Source organism: Crassostrea angulata, chromosome 9 (assembly GCF_025612915.1).
Source record: "Crassostrea angulata isolate pt1a10 chromosome 9, ASM2561291v2, whole genome shotgun sequence".
Classification (NCBI taxonomy): domain Eukaryota; kingdom Metazoa; phylum Mollusca; class Bivalvia; order Ostreida; family Ostreidae; genus Magallana; species Magallana angulata.
In genome coordinates, this window is record NC_069119.1 from 5,688,823 (window position 1) to 5,712,180 (window position 23,358).

General features: G+C 35.8%; 3 protein-coding genes across 4 annotated transcripts; all 3 read right to left on the minus strand.

Moving 5' to 3' along the window:
- Positions 1-1,396: 1,396 nt before the first annotated feature.
- LOC128162807 (uncharacterized) lies at positions 1,397-4,063 on the minus strand. Its single transcript, XM_052826186.1, has 6 exons — positions 3,960-4,063; positions 3,760-3,818; positions 3,234-3,635; positions 3,044-3,131; positions 2,073-2,211; positions 1,397-1,867 (listed from the first exon to the last, which is right to left on the minus strand). The coding sequence occupies exons 1-6, from the start codon at positions 3,974-3,976 to the stop codon at positions 1,400-1,402; spliced, it is 1,173 nt and encodes a 390-aa protein (XP_052682146.1). The 5' UTR covers positions 3,977-4,063; the 3' UTR covers positions 1,397-1,399.
- Positions 4,064-9,787: 5,724 nt separating this feature from the next.
- LOC128162809 (uncharacterized) lies at positions 9,788-12,519 on the minus strand. Of its 2 annotated transcripts, none has more exons than XM_052826188.1 (4): positions 12,428-12,519; positions 12,207-12,265; positions 11,709-12,053; positions 9,788-10,259 (listed from the first exon to the last, which is right to left on the minus strand). In XM_052826188.1, the coding sequence occupies exons 1-4, from the start codon at positions 12,442-12,444 to the stop codon at positions 10,135-10,137; spliced, it is 546 nt and encodes a 181-aa protein (XP_052682148.1). In that variant the 5' UTR covers positions 12,445-12,519; the 3' UTR covers positions 9,788-10,134. The 2 variants fall into 2 exon arrangements, with proteins under 2 accessions (XP_052682148.1, XP_052682147.1); XM_052826187.1 differs by having other exon boundaries at positions 11,709-12,083.
- A 3,088-nt stretch (positions 12,520-15,607) lies between these two features.
- LOC128163271 (uncharacterized) lies at positions 15,608-19,204 on the minus strand. Its single transcript, XM_052826816.1, has one exon. It carries the CDS (start codon positions 19,202-19,204, stop codon positions 15,608-15,610), a length of 3,597 nt encoding a protein of 1,198 aa, XP_052682776.1.
- Positions 19,205-23,358: the final 4,154 nt, after the last annotated feature.

A 23,358-nucleotide genomic window follows, 5' to 3' on the forward strand; every position in this document is an offset into this window, starting at 1 on the left:
TTTAAGGAAATATAAAAATGGATACCGAGGCGAATTTTAAACGTGTTACGCAGGTGAGCAATATGGTTCATAAGTCTCCTCAAGATCTTGAACTGGCTGGTGCCATGAAAGTCCATGTTGCTTTGCATGTGTGCTGGCACGATAAAGAGCCCGAATTAACACAAGTCACACTGATGCTATATATTGCGAGTAAAATATGCTTGTATTACACGTTAGAAAAGCATTCATTAAACTGTGTAAAACCTTAGAATTACTTCCATTTGATCCAATATATTTCTTGAAGTAAGAATACTGCTTGGATACAAGGACTGTGGCGCAAAGACCTACATGTATATATATATATATATATATATATATATATATATATATATAAAACAATATGGTTCAAAGTCTCTTTAAGTTAAGGGACTCGTTGGTTCCATAAAAGTCCACGCTGCGCCGTAGTAGGTGGTCGTTATCACGATAAGATGAATCTATTTCATTTTTGGGTAATTTACTGGACATGGACTTTGATAGTAACCTAACAAGAAAACCTTATGATAAAAGCGATGACTTCAATTTTTCTGTAGTCAACTTTCCTTACTTATGTAGCAAAATACCTTCATCAGCTGCATATGGTGTTTTTGTCTCTCAGTTGATTCGATACGCAATGGCATGCTCTTCGTATGAACAGTTTCTAAGACAAATCAAGCTACTGACAACTAGTTGATAAAACAAGACTATCAACAGAGGCTTGAAGTCATCTTTTCGTAAGTTCTATGGTCAATACAACGACCTTGTCAGCAAATACAATCTTCCACTGGGTCGCATGCTGACTGACTTTTTTCATACTAATTGTTAGACCCTAATTAATCATCTAATTGTCTACGGACTTTTTCGATATTTTTTTCCCGATTACAACAAAGAGCACACGGCTGGTGTGACCGATCAGCAGAGGATGCTCACTCCCCCTAAGCACCTGATCCTACTTCTATCTATTTGGAGGTCCGTGTTGCTCTGCTTTGAATTTGTATTTCGTTTTATGGATTTTTGAGATGGTTCACGGTTTGCTATTGTCATTTTTTTTCGTGATATTATTATATAAAAAAATATCCGCGTAAAATCGCGAAAAAAACCTTAATGAAACTTGTATGAAAAATTTCAGCGTTTGCGATAGTAAATTCTCGCGATTTAATGCAAAACAGTTGAATCGCTGAATTGAGTGCTCGCGTAAAATAAGGAACCTACAGTAGTGATGCCAATTTGCGCGTTTTAAAAATACAGTTAATGTTTACATTAACAGGGTTTAGGATCTAGTGTACAATGTATAGCGGATTTAAATGTAGGAAAAAAATTGAAACTTTAAAACATACTGAAATGTTTATTTGTTTTATAAGGAATAATGATTTATCGGATTTTGTCAATGTAAAATTGTCTTATTCCCATCTGCACTCAACACAAAGTAAGTAGCATTACTATTGAGATTTTCCATCCGTACTTTATCTTTTTCCACTGTTTTGTCCTCTTCGTCTTTAGTAGATAAATCCTCGTCGTTTTTTTCCCTTGGATAATCTTTACACGTATCAGGACTATATGTGACATCGGTCCTATTTGAAGGAATCTCATAAGTATCCTTTTCAATTCCGTTGTTAATATAACATTCTTTTTCTTGTTGAATATCAGAATTAACTGAGCTCCTCGAGGAAACTAAACCTTGTATTTTCGCCAGTCCCTTGTCGTTTGTTTGTTCCCTTCGATCTTTGTCTTCCTTCTGAAAGCTCTGTTCAAATGTATGGTCGTGAACGACAAGAGTAGGAGGTGCATTGCATTTTGTTTGAGTATCATGCTTAGGACTGCCTCGAGCTTCGTGTAAAGGGTCTTTCTGTTCCTATAATATAACACAAGTTTAAATTTCTTGGAGTGAAATTGCATCTGCAAAATTGATTTTCAACACCTTTTTATTAATACTTTATACATGAACGTTATTTTTTAAAAACATTCAGGTTATACAAATTCAAAATTATCACTATATTTTAGAAGACAGGTAACTGTAAATCAGCTTTTTGTACGAATAAAAGAAAATATAAGCCTACCTCCGAACTGATCTTAATCATACAATCTGGTATTTCTGAGTATTCCGTGAAGTTTTGTAAATACAAGTTCTCATCTCCACAGATTTCGCTCTTATATACTGCATTTACCACTGATAGGGTTTTCGGCATAGAGGCTTTCCTATAGTTAACATAAATAGGACTAATAGATGTACTGATATCTTTTAAGTTACAAACCAAACTATAAACATAGTTTTGTCCTGTATGATACAAAATAACCACAATGGGGATTCTTATTAAACCACTGTTGTGTATTGATCATAATATTTTTTTTTTCTTTATGTAATTACATGTATTAACAACTTAATTGAATCTGAGATTTTATAGTTTCGTAAAGCATGTAAAACATGGAAAACATATAATCAATTAATAATAATAATTAATTTATCAATTAAAAACCAAGAGTGTTTTTGCAAAAATGGGCTTCAAGTTCATTTATCTCAATAATTAAACTGCTTTGCAATCAAAAAAATATTTATGATTACATGGCCCTTAATGAACTGTTAGAATTATTTCTGTCATGATAATTAAAACATGCATTTTTGTTGAAAATTATACATTCATTTCACTTGTAGGGTCATCTGTTATGTACAATTGCATATTTCAACTTATCTGACTTTTTTTTCTAGAAGTCAGAAAATGAACAATGTATGTGTATTAGAAAACCTAATTCAATCAAATTTGATTTAATTAATCATCATAGTCTTTATTTGCACATAATCATAATTATTCAATTTTGTTCAAAGTCCAAAGTTCATTTTTCCTTAAGCGTAAATAGGATCCTGTTTTGATTGTAAAATACTATTAAAATATTCGTTGCTTAAGATTTTTAAGTTGTTGATTTTTTTTTGATATTTCCATGTATCTTAGGTTGTCCGACTTAAAGGAAAAAAGGCAATCAGTATTGGCAAGGTGAACATCACATAACACAGACGAGAGATAATACTGCTTACCTTTTAAACCAAAGAAAGGTTACCAAACTTCCAATAAAAGCGCCTACGCCAAATCCGATGAATAAAATGTAAACCCAATTGTTATTACCTGTAAGTATAAATCGCAATTTCCAATTCCTTCATCTTGGCCAAACTGAAAACATCTTTGTTGAAACTGCATCAGTAAAGAAGAGAAAAGATAAATACTTACCGTCTGCTGTTAGCTTACTTTGCTTACTTATATTTTGCAAAGTGTTTAACTTGGTTTCGAATTGATGAGTAGTACAGTCCATTGGATTTTCAGATCTGTCATCTCTTAGATTTGTCATATTTCCATGAAGGTTGTCCGAAATATTTTCACTTAAAATGAGCTCCAATTTACACGTGGCTTCTTGAGGTACTGATGAAGGATTTGGAGTAAGTAAATGGGAACTGACTCCTCGACGTGTACGACTGTTTGGGCACGTACAGGTGGAAACAAAGCAATTATTTGTCTCGTTTACGACTATACAAAGAGTCATTGTGTTTTCTTTCTTCTTGTCCAGCATAGTATAAACTCTACAGTCTTGACTCTTGATGCAGTCTTTAAGAGTAAATGTGATGTACTCTTGACCTTCAATTCGATATCAATATTTAAGTAATATTGACTTTTTCGTATTTAGATATATTATACGTTAAATTCAGTTGGCCTTAATAAGAATATATTGAATTAATAGAATACGTTTAAACGTACTTACCTGAGTTGTTGATTGAAAGAAACCCAGCTATGATTTTTGGTAAAGTCTTTAAAGACTCTCTAAACATTAGAAATATCATTACATATTTAATTCTTGAACACTTTGCCGTCACAACAAAGCCTTATACCGACAATTCTATTTTTATATAAATGCAATAATGGATATAATACACTTTGTGTCTTTATGCCTTAACCCCATACCTTACAGAGCCATTCATTTCAAGACCGAAATCCGTTTTACTTGGATGGTTGCAGGTAGTATCAGATGGTGTCTTCTTACTTGAAGTTTGCGAACACTCGCTCTGGAGTAAAACTGAAATAATATTTTAGATTTTAATCCTTTATTATTTTCATGCTTTTAATCGATTTTGATATTAAAAAAACAATATAACAGCAATAAAAAAATGGTTAAAACTATATGGACTATTATATGGGGAGTCGACTGGGTGTGGTTGCGGTATAATGTTTATTTTAAAACCGCTCAAAAATGCATTCTTGGTAATGACATAAATATATGTCAGTGAATTACCAACACGTATTCAGACTGCATCTACCAATAATTTCAAAATGACCGTGCATCGCATTTCAAGTGTATCTATTTTAAAAATATCAACTCTACCGGATCCTGTCTATTTTAGTACAACATCAATACTCTAAAGGCAAGAATAACCAGTAATACCTGTATCAGTTATATCATTTTAACAGAATTAATTTAATGATTATAACTATTACTAAAACAAGTAGTGTATTAAAGACTTTCCAAAGTCATTAGATGTTTAATATATGCGCAATTATTTTAATTTGCTGATAGGTTCGGACTGATCACATGTATATATAGTTTGTTTGCTTGTAATCAAGATTAAATTCTCTAAAATATTTTATGACCTGTCTTCAAAACACAATATCTCAAAAAACCGAATTTAAAAAATGGCATGAAATACTAAATATCGAAAATTCACATTACCAAAAATGCAGAACAATTTGTAAGGTGTAGACATCTTTGGACGAGCACTTTTATTCCAGTCTTGAGAGTTTCACAATTCTATTTATACTGAAAACAATCGTAAAAATATAGGCAATATACCGCAATATCAACAAGAACTGTACATACATATACATTACACGGAAACATTGCAAAATTGCTTTAAAATTGTTATGTACGTGTAATAAAATAGGTTAATTACTTGATTTATATCTCCGTAATAGGAAGTTGGTTTTCATAGTTGAGGGCTGATTTCCGCTAAAATGAAGTAAAACAAAATGGAAAAATATAAATATCTACTTCCTGGTGACCAAGATTTTTTAGGACGTATAATTTGTTCTTTATCAAAGTTAATGTGATTTTATAATTTTTTAAAAGTAACATACATTATTTGAAGATAAACTTGCTAACTTTTAATAATTGTTTGGAGAGAAGGGTTAGCAAAAAACAAGATATTATTTCTGACAGATTGAAAAGATTGTCATTGAGAGCTAACTGATGACATACTGCTAGCATACTATCAGCATATTAATGAATGACTAAATGTCGCAAAGATGAGCAGATGCACCTATTGAAGCTACAAACTGATTTCGTACAGTTCTAGGAGATTGTGATGGTTTGGTTGGGTTTGTTTGAAAATGTAACAACAGGCAAGGTCCTTATAAGAAATAAAATGTGTGAGCATCTAGTTTGTTATACATCTAATGGGGTTGTGATTGCAATCTTTCGATTCAACACCAATTCGACGTGGCTGTTACAACCGAATACAACTCTAACGAGAGACTGATCTATCTTTCCAAATCTGTATTATTTCCTTTTTCCATGAGGATGAATAATATTTTATGACGATTTTGTCTGAAAATGAAAGGTTACGTCACGTGAGAATATGTTAAAGCGGTGTAAAACGAAAGCTACGCCCTATTGATTGCATCTCTAAACAGCATATGTCTACGTGGTTTGAGTGTTTGCTGTTTTATTCGCAACTCTTGGGCTTTTTTGCTCTTCTTGTATATTTTTGGTTGGGTTTACTAACAATCTGCTGAGTCAGAACACTTCAACATTTTATGTATTTTTAGGAATCAATGTCACTGTAAATTAGTTTTGGTATCTAATAGTTATTCATTGACAAATTTATAACTTTAATAATATTACTCCTAGAATTATCAAACTTTGTTATTTGCCGTATCTAAAAACCTGAAATTATCTTTATCAAAACAAAGCTTTTCATTGTCAATTTTTGACGATGCGTTGGGGCCTAGGTTAGTTAAATTAGTCAGTTAATGTGCCTTATAACTTATGATAGGATGTTTCAATAAGTTTCCATGGTCTTCATAACACGTTTTCTCTTCTTATCATTGTCAAATCATGGAATATATGAGAATTTTTCAGAGTTAAAAACATTTTAGAAGAGTTTCATGTTTAAGCATTTAGAAAGAGATGAAAAAACTGCTTGAAATATGTGAAGATTTATTCAGGGTTTAAAATATTTTAAAAGAGTTACATATTTAAGCATTTACAAAGGGATTTAAAAAAACTGCTGTTTAGGAGAGCGATGTAACCCGTGGGTCACTCGTTTAATTATTTTCTTTCTTGTATGCTTCTTTCTGCTGAAATAATATTTTTAACACATTTTAACAATAAATAATTTGAACACGTTGACTTCATGAACTGAAAATAGGTGATGGGGAGAGAGGGATTTAACACTAAGAGTGTTTTGTTTTGCCAAGCCTGGAAGAAAAAAATAACACATTCATATATTTCGTTTTTATCATGTAACAAAAATATCTTTGTTGAAACCCAAATGAGAAATATTTGCCTAGACTTGGGGTTACTTGGTACTACAGAATCCAAATGCTTTCTAAGATCTTCATCAAAGACATCATCTTATATTATTTATTGGGAAGAGAATGTATCTTCCACTTTATAATTTCTCTGTATTATTCAGGAAAATTGGAATACATGATATTGTATTGAAATCTATGGCCCTATATATTCATTAGTTTAAAATAAAGGTCATTTGTCGTTGCATAAAAAATAATATATCTTTTTAACATTGATTACACATTGTACTGGTTATGACCTAATTTTTTTTTCCAATTTCATCTTGTAAACTTAAGGCAGATTTCATATGACATAAATTTCAATAAATTAAAAATCAGACCGATTCAATATAAAAGTGCAATCAATAACATGTACAAATATATATAATTATAAGTAGTTTTACGCCTAGTAATGAAACGTATAGGGGCTTTGACTTGTTGTGTTGTAACTGTGTTGTAAACATCGATATACCCTTTTTGGCAACATAATTTTCTTATCTACACAAACATAAAATATTTCGCATGCACGGATGTTCAGGGGGCCAAGGGAGGGAATTAAATCTGCTTAAATTGATATGTATCATAAAATTACTAAATATACGCCACGGAACCTCCGATCCTTATCAATCATAAATATCCCCCGGGACACCCCCCCCCCTCCGGAAAAATCCTGGATCCACATAATTTTTCGTATTCTATTAAGGTGAGTTAAAGTTTGAAATACCATATTGCAGATGAAGTTAAAAAAGTAGAAGTCATAGTATCAAACAAAATTACTGTTACTGCATGGAGAAAAGTTAATTGACGAAGATGGCCATGGCTGCTACAAGTATAAACAAATACATGTAGATATGAAGGCAATTGCCACGAGGTGTATCCTGGGAACAGACGTTCACCTCGTATGATAGCATATCTTTAAACTTAGCCTTACTAAAATTTAACTGTCAATATAAATGTTCTGAAATAAGCACTGATGGTGAGTCAAAATCTGCAATCAGCAAACAGCTTGAAGAACGCTTGACATCCTTGGAATAGCAGCCATCACGATTTGTCGGAAAGCCTGGGTTCCTGAAATGAAAACAACCGGAGCGAAGAAAAAACAGTACGAGATAACATATATTAAATTTTTTTTATGTTATATCATTCACACGTTAAACATTTAAACACAAGCGTCTTAAATTTGTTTGAATAACAAATTATGTATAAGTATATATAAATATATAGGCCTATGTAAAAACAGGATTTGGAGGGAGGATGCATTGTTTCTGAAAAGCTGGAGAGAAAAAACCGCCCAACCCCCCAACCCCCTCCCCCGAACCTTGGGTGTGAAATATGACATCTGATGATAATGAATAGTGTTTAAAATCAAAAGTCCAAAGGAAAAATACTAAACAGGAGCAGAACAAATACGGACCTTTAAAAATATTAGAGGTAGAGGTAGGATCAGGTGCCATTGAGGAGTGGGCATCTTCTGCTGACCAGTCACATCCGCCGTGTCCTCTTTGTCTAATCGGGAAAACGGGAAAATCCGAAAACAATTAGGTAAATATTTATGGTCTAACAATAAGTTAGATTGTTTTTGCTGACAAGGTCGTTGTATCGACCATAAAACTTACGAAAAAATGACTTCAATCGAGACCGTTAAAAGTCCTGTTTTATCAACTTGTTTGTAAGTAGCTTGCCTATCCTTAAATACTGTTCATACGTAGAGCATGCCCTTGCGTATCGAATAAACCGAGAGACAAAAACTCCATATGCAGGTCATGAAGGTATATTGCTACATGAAGGCCGCTGGCAACATTTGCGAGTCAGTCAGACAGATCAACTGTTGCCCGAGACACAGTCAACAACTGTTTTGTTATACCCCTTGTCATCAATAACTCGTTTTCGCGGAATGTGACGTCACCGGTCAACAGTCATTTTAACAGTTCCAGTCGAACAGTTCCAGTCCAACAGTCAAAATGCTGAAATATCTTTTCGTATAAGGTTATATAGTAACATTTTTACAGGTGTATAACAATTCAAAATTTTCTTAAATTTTAATGATTGTATAAAATTTTAGTGCAAACATATAATGTGAAATCTTGTTATTTGAAAAAGGTTGCTTTATCATTGCATCAATTAATTTTACTATGCACACGAACAGCTGTTCAATATGTAATTTGTATTTTGACACAGCGCGATAACGCTTTGCACGATTTTCAAAGGAGGTGATACATGTACTCTAAAATCTCTCCTTAATGCCTTTCAAACGGTATAAAATAAGCTTTCAGTTCCACATTGGTTAAATTTATCTATCAGATAGATACCACATACATGTATTTTGACAAATGCTTTAAAACGGGTACGATTAAAAACCACTGAGCAATTACTAAAAATGTTTATCCAATTCAATCCAAAGCAATTTGCAAATATTGTTACTGGTGACGAAACAATGGTTTACTATTTCGAACCAATAAGAATAAAAAAAAAACAGAATATAGCTAATTAAACACGGTGGAAGGTTTGAAGTTGCCAAAAAAAAAAAACCACCAAATAAACACAAAAACGTTTCTTTTCTGCACATTCTTCTCACGGGATGGTATAGCAGAACAAATTCCGGTGACGAGGGGCAAAAGTGGTACACGTCCGTATTACGGAGATGTTTTCCTAAAGAAGCTGAAAATATATCTTCATAAATAACGCCTCTTGTCAGCGTGTTCGTCTACTTCGTGATAATACTCCATCACGTACATCTGAACTTGTGAAGCAGTTTGAAGTCGGAGGTTGCCGTCTTGCTCCACTTACCATACTCTCCAGATTAAGCTTCAGGTGACTTTTTCCTTTTTCCAAAACTTAAAAAAAAAACCCGTTTACTATCCTTTGATTTGCGTTAATGTACATGTAGTTAGGACTCTCTTGGAACCAAAAGTGACATCTACCTAGATGTTTGACATTTTTGAGGTTCTATAATAAATCATTTTAAAGAAATTAGGCACATGTAGGTTGTGATTCCTTCCATGTTAACATTGTAGCTTAAAAACAAAATATACTGCACATAAAAGAAGAGGAAACTTTTTTGGTAAACATTACTTTTCCTTTTTATATGAATAAAAACTTAAGAAGTCAATATTTTACCCAACTGCCTCACTCATTTGTCAAATTAAAATAAACATCTGACATTTATATTTGAGTGATTAATAACCTTAAAAGAATCGAAACTCTATATAATACTCTCTCTCTCTCTCTCTCTCTCTCTCTCATTTTTTTCTTTTTTTCTTGTTTTCTTTTTTTCTTTTCTTTACGTTTAGACTATTTTGGTGTAGCGATTTAAACTACTTTCAAATGATGTTACGTGCCTGACCATAAAGTAAATTTGAATGCAATTGTCACAAAATGACCAAATGACCTAGGGATAATAGAAGATCCCGACCCTCAAATGATAAAAAATACCGATTTTACATAAATGATTTCTATTTTCTTTCTACATTGAGTAATAAAAAAAATTGAAACAATGATTTGTCCATGAATCCGGAATTGGAGGAGAGCACTGCTTATTAAGTTGATCATATAGCCGTTGTGGCGAGACTTTCCTTCAGATATGGTTCTGCTGGTGCTGGTCCTGTAGGAGGCTGATGCTCCATTCAGTGACGAAGACGTCTACGATGTAGATAAGTGGAAACAACACCAGTAAACTACACGTACCAGGAAGACTTAGACCTGTTAATTGTTTAAATAAAAATACATACTTATGTCACAAGGTGGACACCATACAAACACTTGGCATATACACAAATACTTCATGTCTCAATGATAGACATTTTACTTACTCGTAACTTCTGTTACGCATTACATACATGACATACATGCATTACTTTACACCTGGATACACTTACACTTACTCACACTTTACACTTACTAAAATGAGACCAACGGAACATATGTCATTCATATACATAGAGACATAAACGGACCACCATAATAAGAATGCTAAATATATGTAAACAGCTGGTAAAGATATTTAATTATAAAAGTTGAAATTACCGAGAAACTTCGTAACTGGATGTTTTAAGACATTTACTGCATTCATGAAACAAGAACATTCAAAGCATAATTATTATGACAAAAATAAGGCTTACCTCAGAGAAGCTGGATCATAGGCATTATAAATAAGAATGCTTAGCGCAAAGTAAAAATGTGCCGGGACTAGTACAAAAACAAAGTACTGAAGTACTGACGGGAGTTGATTTTATCGATTATCATTTATAATAAAATCAGCGATGTAAGATTTTGCATGGCAAGTAATCGAAATATTTCTGAGAAATTGTATGGATCCAGGCAAGATTGAACTCTAGTTTTGTTCAACCAAACGCTCGACTGTCTCTGTTTATCTCCGACAAGCAAGAGAGACTCTCTGCGTCGGATTTTAACAGAGACAGTCGAGCGTCTGGTTGAACGAGACTAGTACATTGAAGTCTAGCGTATGAATACATACGACTTCAAAACATATCTAAAGTGTTTGTACCATTTAAAATCTTACTATTTTCGTGGTATTGATAAATAAGTTTTCGTGAAAAACAATGCTTCAGACTACATTGCATCGAATTTATCGATTATTTTCAAGAACTATGTGTTGTCAGCGGTATTGATTTGTGCTTAGGACCAAACACTGTTTCACTTTCGGTTTGGCCGAGTAAGTGCATAGGAGAGTTGATGAAAATCAACTCCGAAAAACAGGAGAAGTCTTGGTTGCGTCCTTCTCCTTGGACTGTCGTGTCCAAACCGTGCACGGACTGATTATAATTTTAAAGGTCCAGTGAGCTGAGGCTCGTTACAGGTGAATTGTACAGGTAACATTCCGAAAGAGGGGCTCACCACAGGATACTTACAATTGTCATAAAATCAAAACAAGTAATGTCTGGCTTTTATGTGACAGCAATAAAAAAGTTAATTTTATCTTAAATCAGTGTATTATCACATCAAGTACATTTACTGTGTGCCCATTAAATTGAAACGTAAAGATAAATTCGTTTAAATGCATTGATAATGATCAGTTAAATTAATGCTTATCTCCTTTTTTTCTTCTTTCAAAATTGTATTCATCATTATAAAATATAAAAAATTTAACAGATAACATTTTACCGACAGTTGGTAGCTTATTTTCCTCACCTTCATTTTTCAAAGTGTTTTTCTTGGTTTTGCATTTAAGAGTAGAACAGTCCATTGGATTTTCAGATCTTTCATCTCTTAGGTTTGTCATATTTCCATGAAGGTTGTCCGAAATATTTTCACTTAAAATGAGCTCCAATTTACACGTGGCATCTTGAGGTCCTGATGAAGGATTTGGAGTAAGTAAATGGGAATTTACACCTCGACGTGTTCGACTGTTTGGGCACGTACAGGTGGACACAAAGCAATTCTTTGTCTCGTTTACGACTACACAAAGAGTCAGTGTGTTTTCTTTCTTCTTGTCCAGCATAGTATAAATTCTACAGTCTTGACTCCTGATGCAGTCTTTAAGAGTAAATGTGATGGCTTCTTGATCTTCAATTTGATATCAGTATTTAAGTGACATTGTTTTTTTTAATTTATATATTTCATACGTTAAATTCAAATGGCGTTGATAAAAACATTTTAAATTTTAAAAATACATGTAAATGTACTTACCTGAGTTGTTGACCGAAAGAAACCCAGCTATAATTTTTGGTAAAGTCTTCAAAGACTCTCTTTAAAATAAATCAGAAATAATATTACACATTTAATTCTTAGTTAATATATCTTTGCTCTAGCAACAAAGCCTTATACCGATAATTTTATTTTTATATAAATGCAATAATGGAGATAATACAATTCTATGTAAATTATGTATCTATGCCTTGTCCCCATACCTAACAGAGCCATTCATTTCAAGACCGAAGTCCTTTTTACTTGGATGGTTGCAGGGAGTATCAGCTGGTGTATTCTTACTTGAAACTGGCGAACACTCTTAGGTTGACATGATCTTAATCGATTTTGATATTCCAAAAAAAAATATAACGGCATATATTGGGAGTCGACTGGGTGTGGTGCCGGTATAATGTTTATTTTAAAAGCGCTAAAAGATTCATTCTTGGCAATAACATAAATATATGTCAGTGAATTAGCAATGCCTGTATCAATTATATCATTTTAACAAAATTAATCAAATAACTGTTACGTAAGTAAGTAGTATATTAAAGACTTTCCAAAATCAATAGATTTTTAATGCACATTTATTTCAATTTGCCAATAGGTTCGGACTGATAACTTGCATATATATTTTGTTTGCTGCAGATTACATTCTATAAGATATTTTATGACCTTATTACAAAACACAATATCTCATAGAACCGAAAAAAAAATTACATGAAATAATAAATATCAAATATTCACATTACCCCAAATGCAGATCAATTTATAAGGGGTAAACATCTTGAGACGACCACTCCAGTCTTGAGAGTTTCACATTTCGATTTTTATTAATATACTGTGGTTTCATCAGTATTCGTTGAATACCAATTTTCGTGGATTTCGTTATTAAGTTGATCCACGAAATTAAGTGTTGATTAAAGTGCAATTTCTATTAACATTTCGTATTGATAGGGTCATTGGCCACGAATTTACGTATCCTTGAAACTGTGATTTTCACTTAATCCACGAAAATTGATACCCTTAAATATTAATGAAACCACAGTAGGCGATGTACCATGATATCAACAATAACTGTACATACATATACATTACACGGAAACATTACAAAATTGTTTTAAAATTGTTTTGTACGTGTCATAAAATAGGTTAATAACTTGATTTATTATATAATAGGAAGTTGGTTTTCATAGTTAAGGGCTGATTTCCGTTTAAATGAAGTAAAACAAAATGGAAAAATATAAATATCTACTTCCTGGTGACTAAGATTTTTTAGGATGTATAATTTGTTCTTTATCAAAGTTAATATGATTTTTTTGTAATTGTTTTAAAAGTAACATACAAAGGGATGCTTTAGGCAGACTATATGAAGATAAACTTGCAAACTTTTATAAATGTTTGGAAAGAGGGGTTAGAAAAAAAAGATATTATTTTTGACAGATTCAAAAAATTGCCACTGATGGCATACTGTTAGCATACTATCCGCATATTAATGAATGACTAAATGTCGCATAGATAAGCAGATGCACCTATTGAAGCTACACACTGACTTCGAACAGTTCGAGGAGATTGTGAAGGTTTGGTTGGGTTTGTTTGAAAATGTAACAACAGGCAAGGTCCTTATAAGAAAACAATGTGTGAGCATTTAGCTTGTTATACATATAATGGGGTTGTGATTGCAATCTTTCGATTCAACACCAATTCGACGTGGCTGTTACAACCGAATAAAACTCTAACGAGAAACTGGTATATCTGTCCAAATCTGTATTGTTTCCTTTTTCAATGAGAATATTTTATGACAATTTTGTCTGAAAATGAAAGGTTAATTCACGTGAGAATGTGTTAAAGCGGTGTAAAACGAAAGCTACGCCCTTTTGATTGCATCTCTAAACAGCATATGTCTATGTGATTTGAGTATTTGTTGTTTTATTTGCAACTCTTGGGAGTTTTTTCTTTGCTTCAATAGTGTATGTATCTTTAAGCATCAATGTCAAGGTAACTTAGTTTTGGTATCTAATAGTTATTCATTGACAAATTTATAACGTTAATAGTATTACTCCTAGAATTATCAAACTTTGTTTAACGGGATGAGCGGAGGCTACTCCAAACAACAACAAGACATCTTAAATTTAACAAAATTTAATAACAAAAAAAAATAAGAGAAAGAAAGAAAAGATAGAAATATAAACACTAAACCACACAAACACTCACACAACTTTCACTCAACAAGAAAAAATATGATGTTTATACAAATGACCAAAAATAAATTAGAAGAGTGTCCGAATCTCCGGGACTGTAGTCCTGGACCAACTACGGACAACCACAACTAGAGTAGTTTCGTCACCACAATCATCATCATCATCACCACTATCGTCAACATCATCAACTACAACACCATAATCATCACCGACGTCACCATGAACGACATCATCTACATCATCTTCATCGACATGACCATCATCATCGTCGTCGTCATCATCACCATAACATCATCGTCGTCATCAACATGAACATCGCATCGTCATCGACTTCACCATAACATCATCATCTTCTCAACATCAACAATATGACACTACAATAAGTGTACAAGTGACACCATAACACCATAATAAAAACAATATTGTATAATACATCATATAAGTATCTCACTGATAGTATCAAACTATGATAATGTATAAATAGTATTATATTAAAGGCAACATCTCAAAATATTGTAAGTAAATGGTAACTAAGTTATTTGTTTACAGTAAACAATATGGCGTCTGAGACTTCCGGTGACGCACTTCCGCCCAAGTAGTTAAGTGGAAAAAGTGACCATAAATTGTAAAATAAAATAACGCATAGAAAATAGCCCTTTAAATCACCGTTTCTTTATACAGCAATAGCAAAAACTGTACTATAGAAAAAGACGAATTCCATTTAAACACTCTCGCTAAAGTCACACATCAGTGAACACACAGGTAACTCTACAGTGAACAATGGTCAAGGTGACTTTATAGGACGACTGCGTAATACTAATAAAAAGGCAAAAATTTACAAATAAACTACACCAAACTAAATAAATACTTACCACGGTCAGCTATCCGTGTCCGCGTCAAATGCTGAACTTGTGAAACTAAAACATGCCACACAGGCTTCTAACACGATACCCCCTTCACACACTAAGCACGTCTTTATTGCTGGACAGCTCGGCCGGGTATAACTTAGCGCCTATTGTTAGCGTCGGCCAAGCACGTTGCAAAGAATTATGGGAAAAATAAAATCGGGTGTGTTCGATATGAACAGTGATCCCCCCTTAAAAAATTGTCCTGCAATTTCAAATAAACAATCACTGAATTTTGAAAATTCTCACGTATTTACAATAAAACCTATACACATACCTGTACTGTCTACTATACATCTCACTGACGACTCAGGTAATCCGCACCCACATTGTCGCTTCCTTTGATTGCAATGATCCTAAAGCGGTATGGCTGAAGCTGCAAAGCCCAACGCATCAGTCTGGAGTTCTCTGTCTTTGCTTTGTTAAGGTAGGTCAGGGGTTGGTGATCAGTTTCAAGTAGAAACTCGCGTCCATAAAGGTACTGGTGGAACTTCTGTATTCCCCACACTACCGCCAAACACGCCTTCTCGATAACAGCGTATGCCTTTTCTCTTGGTTGAAGTTTCCTACTGGCGTACGCTACGGGTAGTTTCTCGTCATCCTCCATCTGTAACAGCACAGCACCTATCCCATCATCTGCAGCGTCCGTGCGTAAAATGAAGGTTTCATTAAATTCTGGCAACTTCAATATTGGCCTTTCTGATAACATGTGTTTCAATGTATCAAAAGCTCGTTGCTGACTTTCAGTCCAAATAACTTTATTTGGTTGGCCCTTCTTCGTAAGATCAGAAAGTGGAATGGCTATCGCAGAGAAATTCGGAATAAACTTTCTGTAGAATCCTGCTAAGCCTAGGAAGGCACGAACCTGTTTCTTGGTTTGTGGTATTGGCGCATTTCTGACTGCATCAATCTTGTCCTGTTCTGGTTCTAGACACTTGTTGCCCACCATATGTCCCAAACAGTCAATCTTGTCAAATCCGATGAAACATTTTGTCGGTCTGGCCGCAAGTCCCGCATCTCTGAGTCGTTCGAACACAGTCTTCAGTATGTGTAGATGTTCTTCAAAGGTATCTGTAAAAACAATGACATCATCGATAAAGTTTTCTACGCCGTTCATACCTTGAAGTAGTTTTCTCATCATACGACTAAATGTTGCCGGCGCGTTTACAAGACCAAACGGCATTGTCCTGAATTGGTACAATCCGGATGGTGTGGAAAAGGCTGTAAGCGGCTTACTCTCGTCAGCCATCGGTACTTGCCAGTATCCTTTGCTTAAGTCTATCTTTGACACAAACTTCTTTCCGGTCATTTTTGAAAATATGCTTTCTGGACTGGGCATTGGTTCTGCATCAAATACCGTAGCACAGTTCAGTCGTCTATAATCAATGCAAAATCGATTCGTTCCATCTTTCTTCCGAGCTATGACAACTGGAGCTGAATAAGGGGAAGATGATGGCTCAATCACATTCAACTGTAGCATTTTCTGAACTTCTTCTGTAATTGTTTTCTCTGTACTGAACGGAATTGGATATGGTTTCACACGCACAGGTTCAGACGATGTCACAACAATCTTATGCTCCACTAAGTTCGTCATTCCAGGTATATCCATAAATACATCTGAGAACGAATCACACAGTGATTTAGCAGTTTCCAACTGATCTGGTGTTAGTCTGTCTGCAAACTTTATGTCCTTTGCTGTTTCGGTTTGAGTAACAGGTGGCATAAGAATAGAGTCCTGTTGTTCATCATCATCTAGGTCACTAAAGTCTATGAATGAAATTGCACATGTTGACAAAACACCACAGTTCAATGTATCTCGTTCAACATACTTCTTAAGAAGATTTGCGTGGAAAGTTTTCAGCTTGCCTCCCATATCGATCTTGTAGTCCATATGTCCTATCTTCTGTATTACACTATAAGGTCCCTTCCATTGCATGAGGAGTTTGTTTGACTTTGTCGGTAGAAGAAACAGTACTGTGTCTCCCTCTTTCATCTGACGACCTTGCGTTTTCCTGTTGTAGTACTTGCGCTGACGTTTTGAAGCTTTCTCCAAGTTTTGGCGAGGTATGTCACATGTTTCTTCCAATCGTGTGCGTAAGTCAAGTACGTATTGATACGTTGTCTTAACGTCCTCGTCAGGAATTTCCTTTGTCCAAAGTTCTTTAAGAATTGTCATCGGACCACGAACAGTACGTCCATAGAGAAGATCAAACGGCGAAAAACCAAGGCTCTCCTGTGGTACTTCACGGTATGCAAAGAGTAATGGGTTGATGTACTTATCCCAGTCTCTTGGTCGCTCAGCACACATCCTCTTTAGCATCTGTTTCAACGTACCATTGAACTTCTCGACGAGTCCATTACACATGGGGTGATACGGAGTAGTAGTAATCCGTTTAAATGACAACAGACGGCTCACTTCTTTCATTACGTCCGATGTGAATTGCGATCCTTGATCTGTTAGCATCTCGATCGGAACTCCTAATCTACTAAAGATGTCTACCAGTGCCTCCGCTACTCGCTCTGTCTCAATTCCAGGAAGTGGAATAGCCTCGGGATAACGGGTTGCGTAATCGACAAGCGTCAGAATGTAACGATTCCCTTTGTCGGTAACTGGTTGGAGAGGGCCTATAAGATCAACTGCTACTCGTTGAAACGCTTCTGTAATTAGCGGCATTTGTCCTAACGGTACTGCAGGTACTTTTCCTTTTGGAATAGTCCGCTGACACACGTCACATGATCTGCAAAACCGTCTAATGTCTGACTGAATTCCTGGCCAGTAAAATTCGGACACTACTCTGTCGGTTGTTTTCTTTGATCCCAGATGACCACCCATCAGCGTTTCATGTGCTATCTTCATAACGATAGTTCTGTATTTCCGGGGAACGATTAACTGTCGGAAAAGTTTTCCACTGGACACTTTGGGACTGCAAAATTCTCTGAACAACATTTGCTTCCGTTCACACATTTTTGAAAATCCGCCGTCACTGAAATGTTTAAGCTGTCCACTCTCAGCTAAGCTCCATAACTTTTTCAGTGTCTCGTCGTTTCGTTGTTCTTGTAAGATATCCTCCGGCGATTCATCCCGTATTGCTTCCGATACTTTCAATGGTTTGTATGGAGACTGTTTCTTTTTCAGTTGCGCACGCGTTTCAACAGCTGCTATGTTTTCAACGGAATGAATCCAGGCTGGATTTGGTTCATGTGGTTTCCTTACTCCACGAATATTACCAAGAATAAGATCGTACGAAGGCGAATCAAAGCACCAAGCATCAACACTTCCGGTAAAGTAAGGAGTATCGACATCAATTCTAGCCACATCTGAATCAATAATACGACCGTCTGCTAACTTGCATCGTTGAGATGTCCCTGTTAGTTGATCATCGTTTACCAGTTCTCTACGAATAACGGCACCACTACAACCTGTGTCTCTTAGCACAGTCACTAGTTTATTGCCAACACATCCCTTCACAACTGGCATTTCCGTTTCACAGAAAGCAACCGAATCACCAACACACGGTAAGTTTCCATGTTTCTCGACGACACTCGCGGCTCCTTGGCGACCTCTACCGCGTCCTGGATATCCATGGTTCCCATTATTGTACGACCCACGTTGAAAATCACTAGGGTAAGTATGTTTCGGTGTTGTTTCTTGTTTCTCGCTCGAATTAAACGGCCTGTTATTCGGACTTTTGCGGAAGTTGCAGTTAAAGGCTTTATGTCCTTGTCGTCCGCACTCATAACACTTCACTGCATTTCCAGATTGGTTTTGTTGCACGGAATCTTTGTACGGCGGTTGTCTATCGGACTGCTGTCGTCTGTCAAAGAGCGGTTTTTGCGTAAGTGAAGAGGATGTCACTGTTCTGGCCTCAGCAAACTGGTCCGCGTATCGCGCCATGTCTTGGATCGAAGTAGGAATCCTCTCTGTGAGGATGTGTGATTATGCATCCTGATGAACTTACATAAATCAACAGAACAAGTATGAAATTTTTAACAAAATGTTTAATAACAAAATAAAATAAAATTAAACAGAAAATTCAACGAGAAAAAACCAAACAAACAAAAATATACAAATTAAATAATGAAATGAAGGAAAAGTCTATATAGTCAGCCCGGTTCCGGTGCACGTGGTGTTTAAGAACCCTCAGGTGAACACGTGGTTACAGTCAGGTTTAGGTATATCGGCAACCACCAGAACTAAGTTGAAGTACATGTAGAAAGTTCACATGCTGCACGGGTCTATCGAGGCTTCATTAGACGAGAGTTTTCCTTGGAAATGTAAATAACCCATGGCCTCGTCCACGCTGATTGGAGGTTTCTTTCAATAAACTCAATAAACAGAATATAAGTTTTCAAATGACACAAATTATATAAATATCAAACTTTCACAATGTTAAGTTAAAGCACGTATCTGCATTGACGATTATAAATTGGTAAAACTGCGAGGATCACCCTCAGGTATAAATTCATAAGTAGTTTTAGAGATGTGTCGAAAGGGCCGCCGTAGTTCACTCACTCACTGTAGAACAGCGGTCTCTATAAATTATCCCATGAAAATGGAAACGGCTACTCATAAATACAGGAGCTGGAAATATTTCAGCACCCAAGAACCCTCCTTCCCTGACAGGTATTGACGTTCTGTAGGGACGGGGAAATTTACAGCAAAACAAGGCAGAAAAGACCCTAATAAAATAAACAAAAAGAAAAACATACTACCGAAAACCTATTCAAACACGTGTGGTTAAAACGTACAAAAATGGGTTGTTTAAATACCTGATGTTTTTCTAAAACAGGCCCCTGAGCACTAGACGGGATGACGACCACGTCTATCGGCTGATGTTCCCGGGTACTACCCGTGCATACTTTTACCAACTATTTAAGGTATCAACGAGGGGCTCCCCACAGGATTGATATGTTACCACGGTAACCAAGGGTCAAAGTATTAAAACAAGGGGCTCTCCAAAGGATAAACCGAAAAGGTGAACCAAGGGGAATTATAATTATACACAACGAATTTTAGTTTGTTACATACCTCCCTCTTATAAGACTAAACAACATTTAGTCCACCCAAACCAACAAACTAAAATTGAAAATAAACAAACGCAAACTATATACAAATGCATTATATAAATCCATATTTATCCAGACACAAAGCTATAGCATATAATTAGTCAATCGCATCATCCGAACACATTCTTGACAAAGAGTCTGCAACTGAATTCTGTGTACCACGAATATACCTAATCGAGAACACAAACTCCTGCAAAAGAAGACTCCAACGTAACAATCTTTGATTAGATAGCTTTGACCTCTGTAACCACTGCAATGGTGCATGATCAGTCTCGATTTCAAATGGTTTACCTTCTAAATACACCCTGAGACTCTGACAGGCCCACACAATAGCTAGGCACTCTTTTTCTACCACAGCATAATTTCTCGCAGCAGGACTTAACTTTTTGCTTAAAAAACAAATTGGATGCTTACCATCTTCAAACTCTTGCTCTAGTACTGCGCCTGCACCGTGTGCGCTTGCGTCTGTGCGCAAAATAAATGATCTGCTAAAGTCTGGACTTCGAAGAACTGGTTCTGATAGTAACTTACCTTTCAACTCTTTGAAGGAGTGATCAAGGTCGTCTGTCCATTTGATCTTGTTGGGCGTTCTCTTTCTCGTCAGGTCTGTAAGCGGAAGTGCTACTGTGGCAAAGTTTGGAATAAATTTCCGGTAGAACCCAATCATACCTAGAAAAGACTTTACCTTTTTCTTTGTAGTTGGAATCGGAAAGTTTTGTATGGCTTCTACTTTCGACATCATCGGTTTTATTTTCCCACTCCCTATGGTATGACCAAGAAAACAAAGTTCATTAAAACCAAACTCACATTTTGCCGGTCGAGCTGCTAAGTTTGCTTTTCTCAAGGCTTCGAACACTGTCCCCAGATGTTCAAGATGTTCTTCCCAGGTGTTGCTATAAATACCAATATCATCAATGAATGCCTCCGTGAAATCCTCCAGCCCTGTAAGAACTTTGCTTACCAGTCTAACAAAAGTAGCCGGTGCGTTCACCATTCCGAATGGCATAACTGTAAAACTGAAATGTCCAAATGGTGTTACAAATGCACTTTTACGCTTAGCGTCATCGTCTAATGGTACTTGCCAATATCCTTTTGTGAGGTCTAATTTGCTGATGAATTTAGCTTTGCTGATCTTATTCAAAATAGCATCTATTCTAGGCATTGGTCTAGGATCAAATACCGTAATCTTATTCAACTCCCGGAAGTCAACGCAGAATCTCAGCGAGTTGTCTTTCTTCTTGATGAGGACGACTGGTGCTGAATACGGACTGTCCGTTTCCTCAATGATACCAAGGTCCATCATTTGCTGTAACTCACGCTTCACTTTGTCTTGTAATGCATAGGGGATCGGATATGGTTTCATCTGAATTGGCACCTCCGTAGAAGTTTTCAATGAATGTTTCATCAAATGCGTTCTCTTGGGGACATCTGTAAAAATATCACCAAATTCTTCAACTAACCTCTGAATCTGATCCATTTGCTCTGCAGTCAGGTTTGTTGAATACTGTACGTCAGTTGCTGATTCTGTCTGTTGTAGGGTCGGAACTCTATCTGACACCACGTCGTCTGCTATCTGAACGTCGTCATTGGCTAAACTAGAAATAACATTCAAACATGCCATAATTTCAGACTTACTGTTTTCCTCCGGCTCTCTCTCGAACCATTCCTTCAGCATATTCACATGGTAAACAGTCTCTTTGCTTTTGGACAACCTCACTTTGAAATCAACAGGACTTACTTTTTGTGTCACCTCATACGGACCTTTCCACTGCGCCAATAGTTTCGAAGTGCTTGTAGGCAACAAAACTAAGACTTTTTGACCTACTTCAAAATTTCTGTTTCTGGCGTTTTTATCATAGTATCTTTTCTGATTCTTCTTTGCTAGAGATTCCATATCTGTAACCATTTTACGTACTGTCTCCATCCGTTCTCGGGTTTCCATCAGGTAACTTAAAACTGACGTTTGTTCCTCGGTTGGTTCTTCCCACTGCTCCTTTAATATGTCCAGGGGGCCTCTGACATGTCTGGCATAAAGAAGTTCAAATGGAGTAAAACCTGTTGTTTCGTTCGGGACCTCTCTATAGGCAAAAAGTACATATGGTAAATGAACATCCCATTTTAATGGCTCTACAACTGCATATGCTTTCAACATCTGCTTAAGAGTCCCATTAAATCGTTCTACTAGCCCGTTTGCTTGGGGATGATAAGGGGTAGTTGACAGCTTACGGACTTTGAGCATTTTGCAGAGTTCTGATATGAGAGATGACATAAAATTTGTCCCCTGATCTGATAAAATTTCTTTAGGAAAACCTACCCTTGAGAACATTTCTATCAGCGCATTTGCCACACTTTCTGCGTCTTGATTTTTCATCGGAAAAGCCTCTGGAAATCGAGTGGCATAATCCATACATACCATAATATACCTGTTTTTCTTTTCTGTCATCGGTAATGGGCCCACAAAATCAATCGCTACTCTGGAAAATGGAACATCGATCTTTGGAATTGGCACCAATTTCGCTTTTGGCGTTCTCCCTCTTTGCGTCCCCTTTTGACAAATAGAGCATGACTTACAATACCGAGATATATCTATATACATACCTGGCCAAAAGAAGTTTCTCATAATTCTTTCTCTTGTTTTCTTGTTTCCAAGATGTCCAGCCAGTGGCGTGTCGTGAGCTAATAACATAATACTACTGCGCAGTTTCTTTGGAGCAACAATCTGGAATACCTTTTCGCCAGAGTCTGAGTCAAAAACTCTATACAGTAAATCATTTTTCAGGATGAAATAAGACTTTCCTTCATGTGGACCATTTTGGGCCATCTCTAACACCGATTTCAAGCTGTCGTCAGTTTTCTGATGCTCGATCAATTTCTCTCTATTACACCACATACCTTCATGTTCTGTGTCCACTTCTTTCAAATCATCCAGCTTTGGTTTCTTTGCATCCTCCTGTTTCCTTGTCTCTGATCTAGTTTGAACAA

Excerpts from the sequence above, each read along its gene's own strand:
- LOC128162807 (XM_052826186.1), bottom strand. Across the intron at positions 3,132-3,233 it reads AAGTAAGCTAACAGCAGACG|GTAATAACAATTGGGTTTAC; the intron begins GTAAGTATTTAT and ends TTATACTTACAG. Across the intron at positions 1,868-2,072 it reads TGATTAAGATCAGTTCGGAG|GAACAGAAAGACCCTTTACA; the intron begins GTAGGCTTATAT and ends GTTATATTATAG.
- LOC128163271 (XM_052826816.1), bottom strand. The coding sequence starts at position 19,204 with ATGGCGCGATACGCGGACCAGTTTGCTGAGGCCAGAACAGTGACATCC.
- LOC128162809 (XM_052826187.1), bottom strand. Across the intron at positions 12,084-12,206 it reads TCTTTCGGTCAACAACTCAG|ATCAAGAAGCCATCACATTT; the intron begins GTAAGTACATTT and ends ATCAAATTGAAG. Across the intron at positions 10,260-11,708 it reads AAACACTTTGAAAAATGAAG|GTCTAAGTCTTCCTGGTACG; the intron begins GTGAGGAAAATA and ends AACAATTAACAG.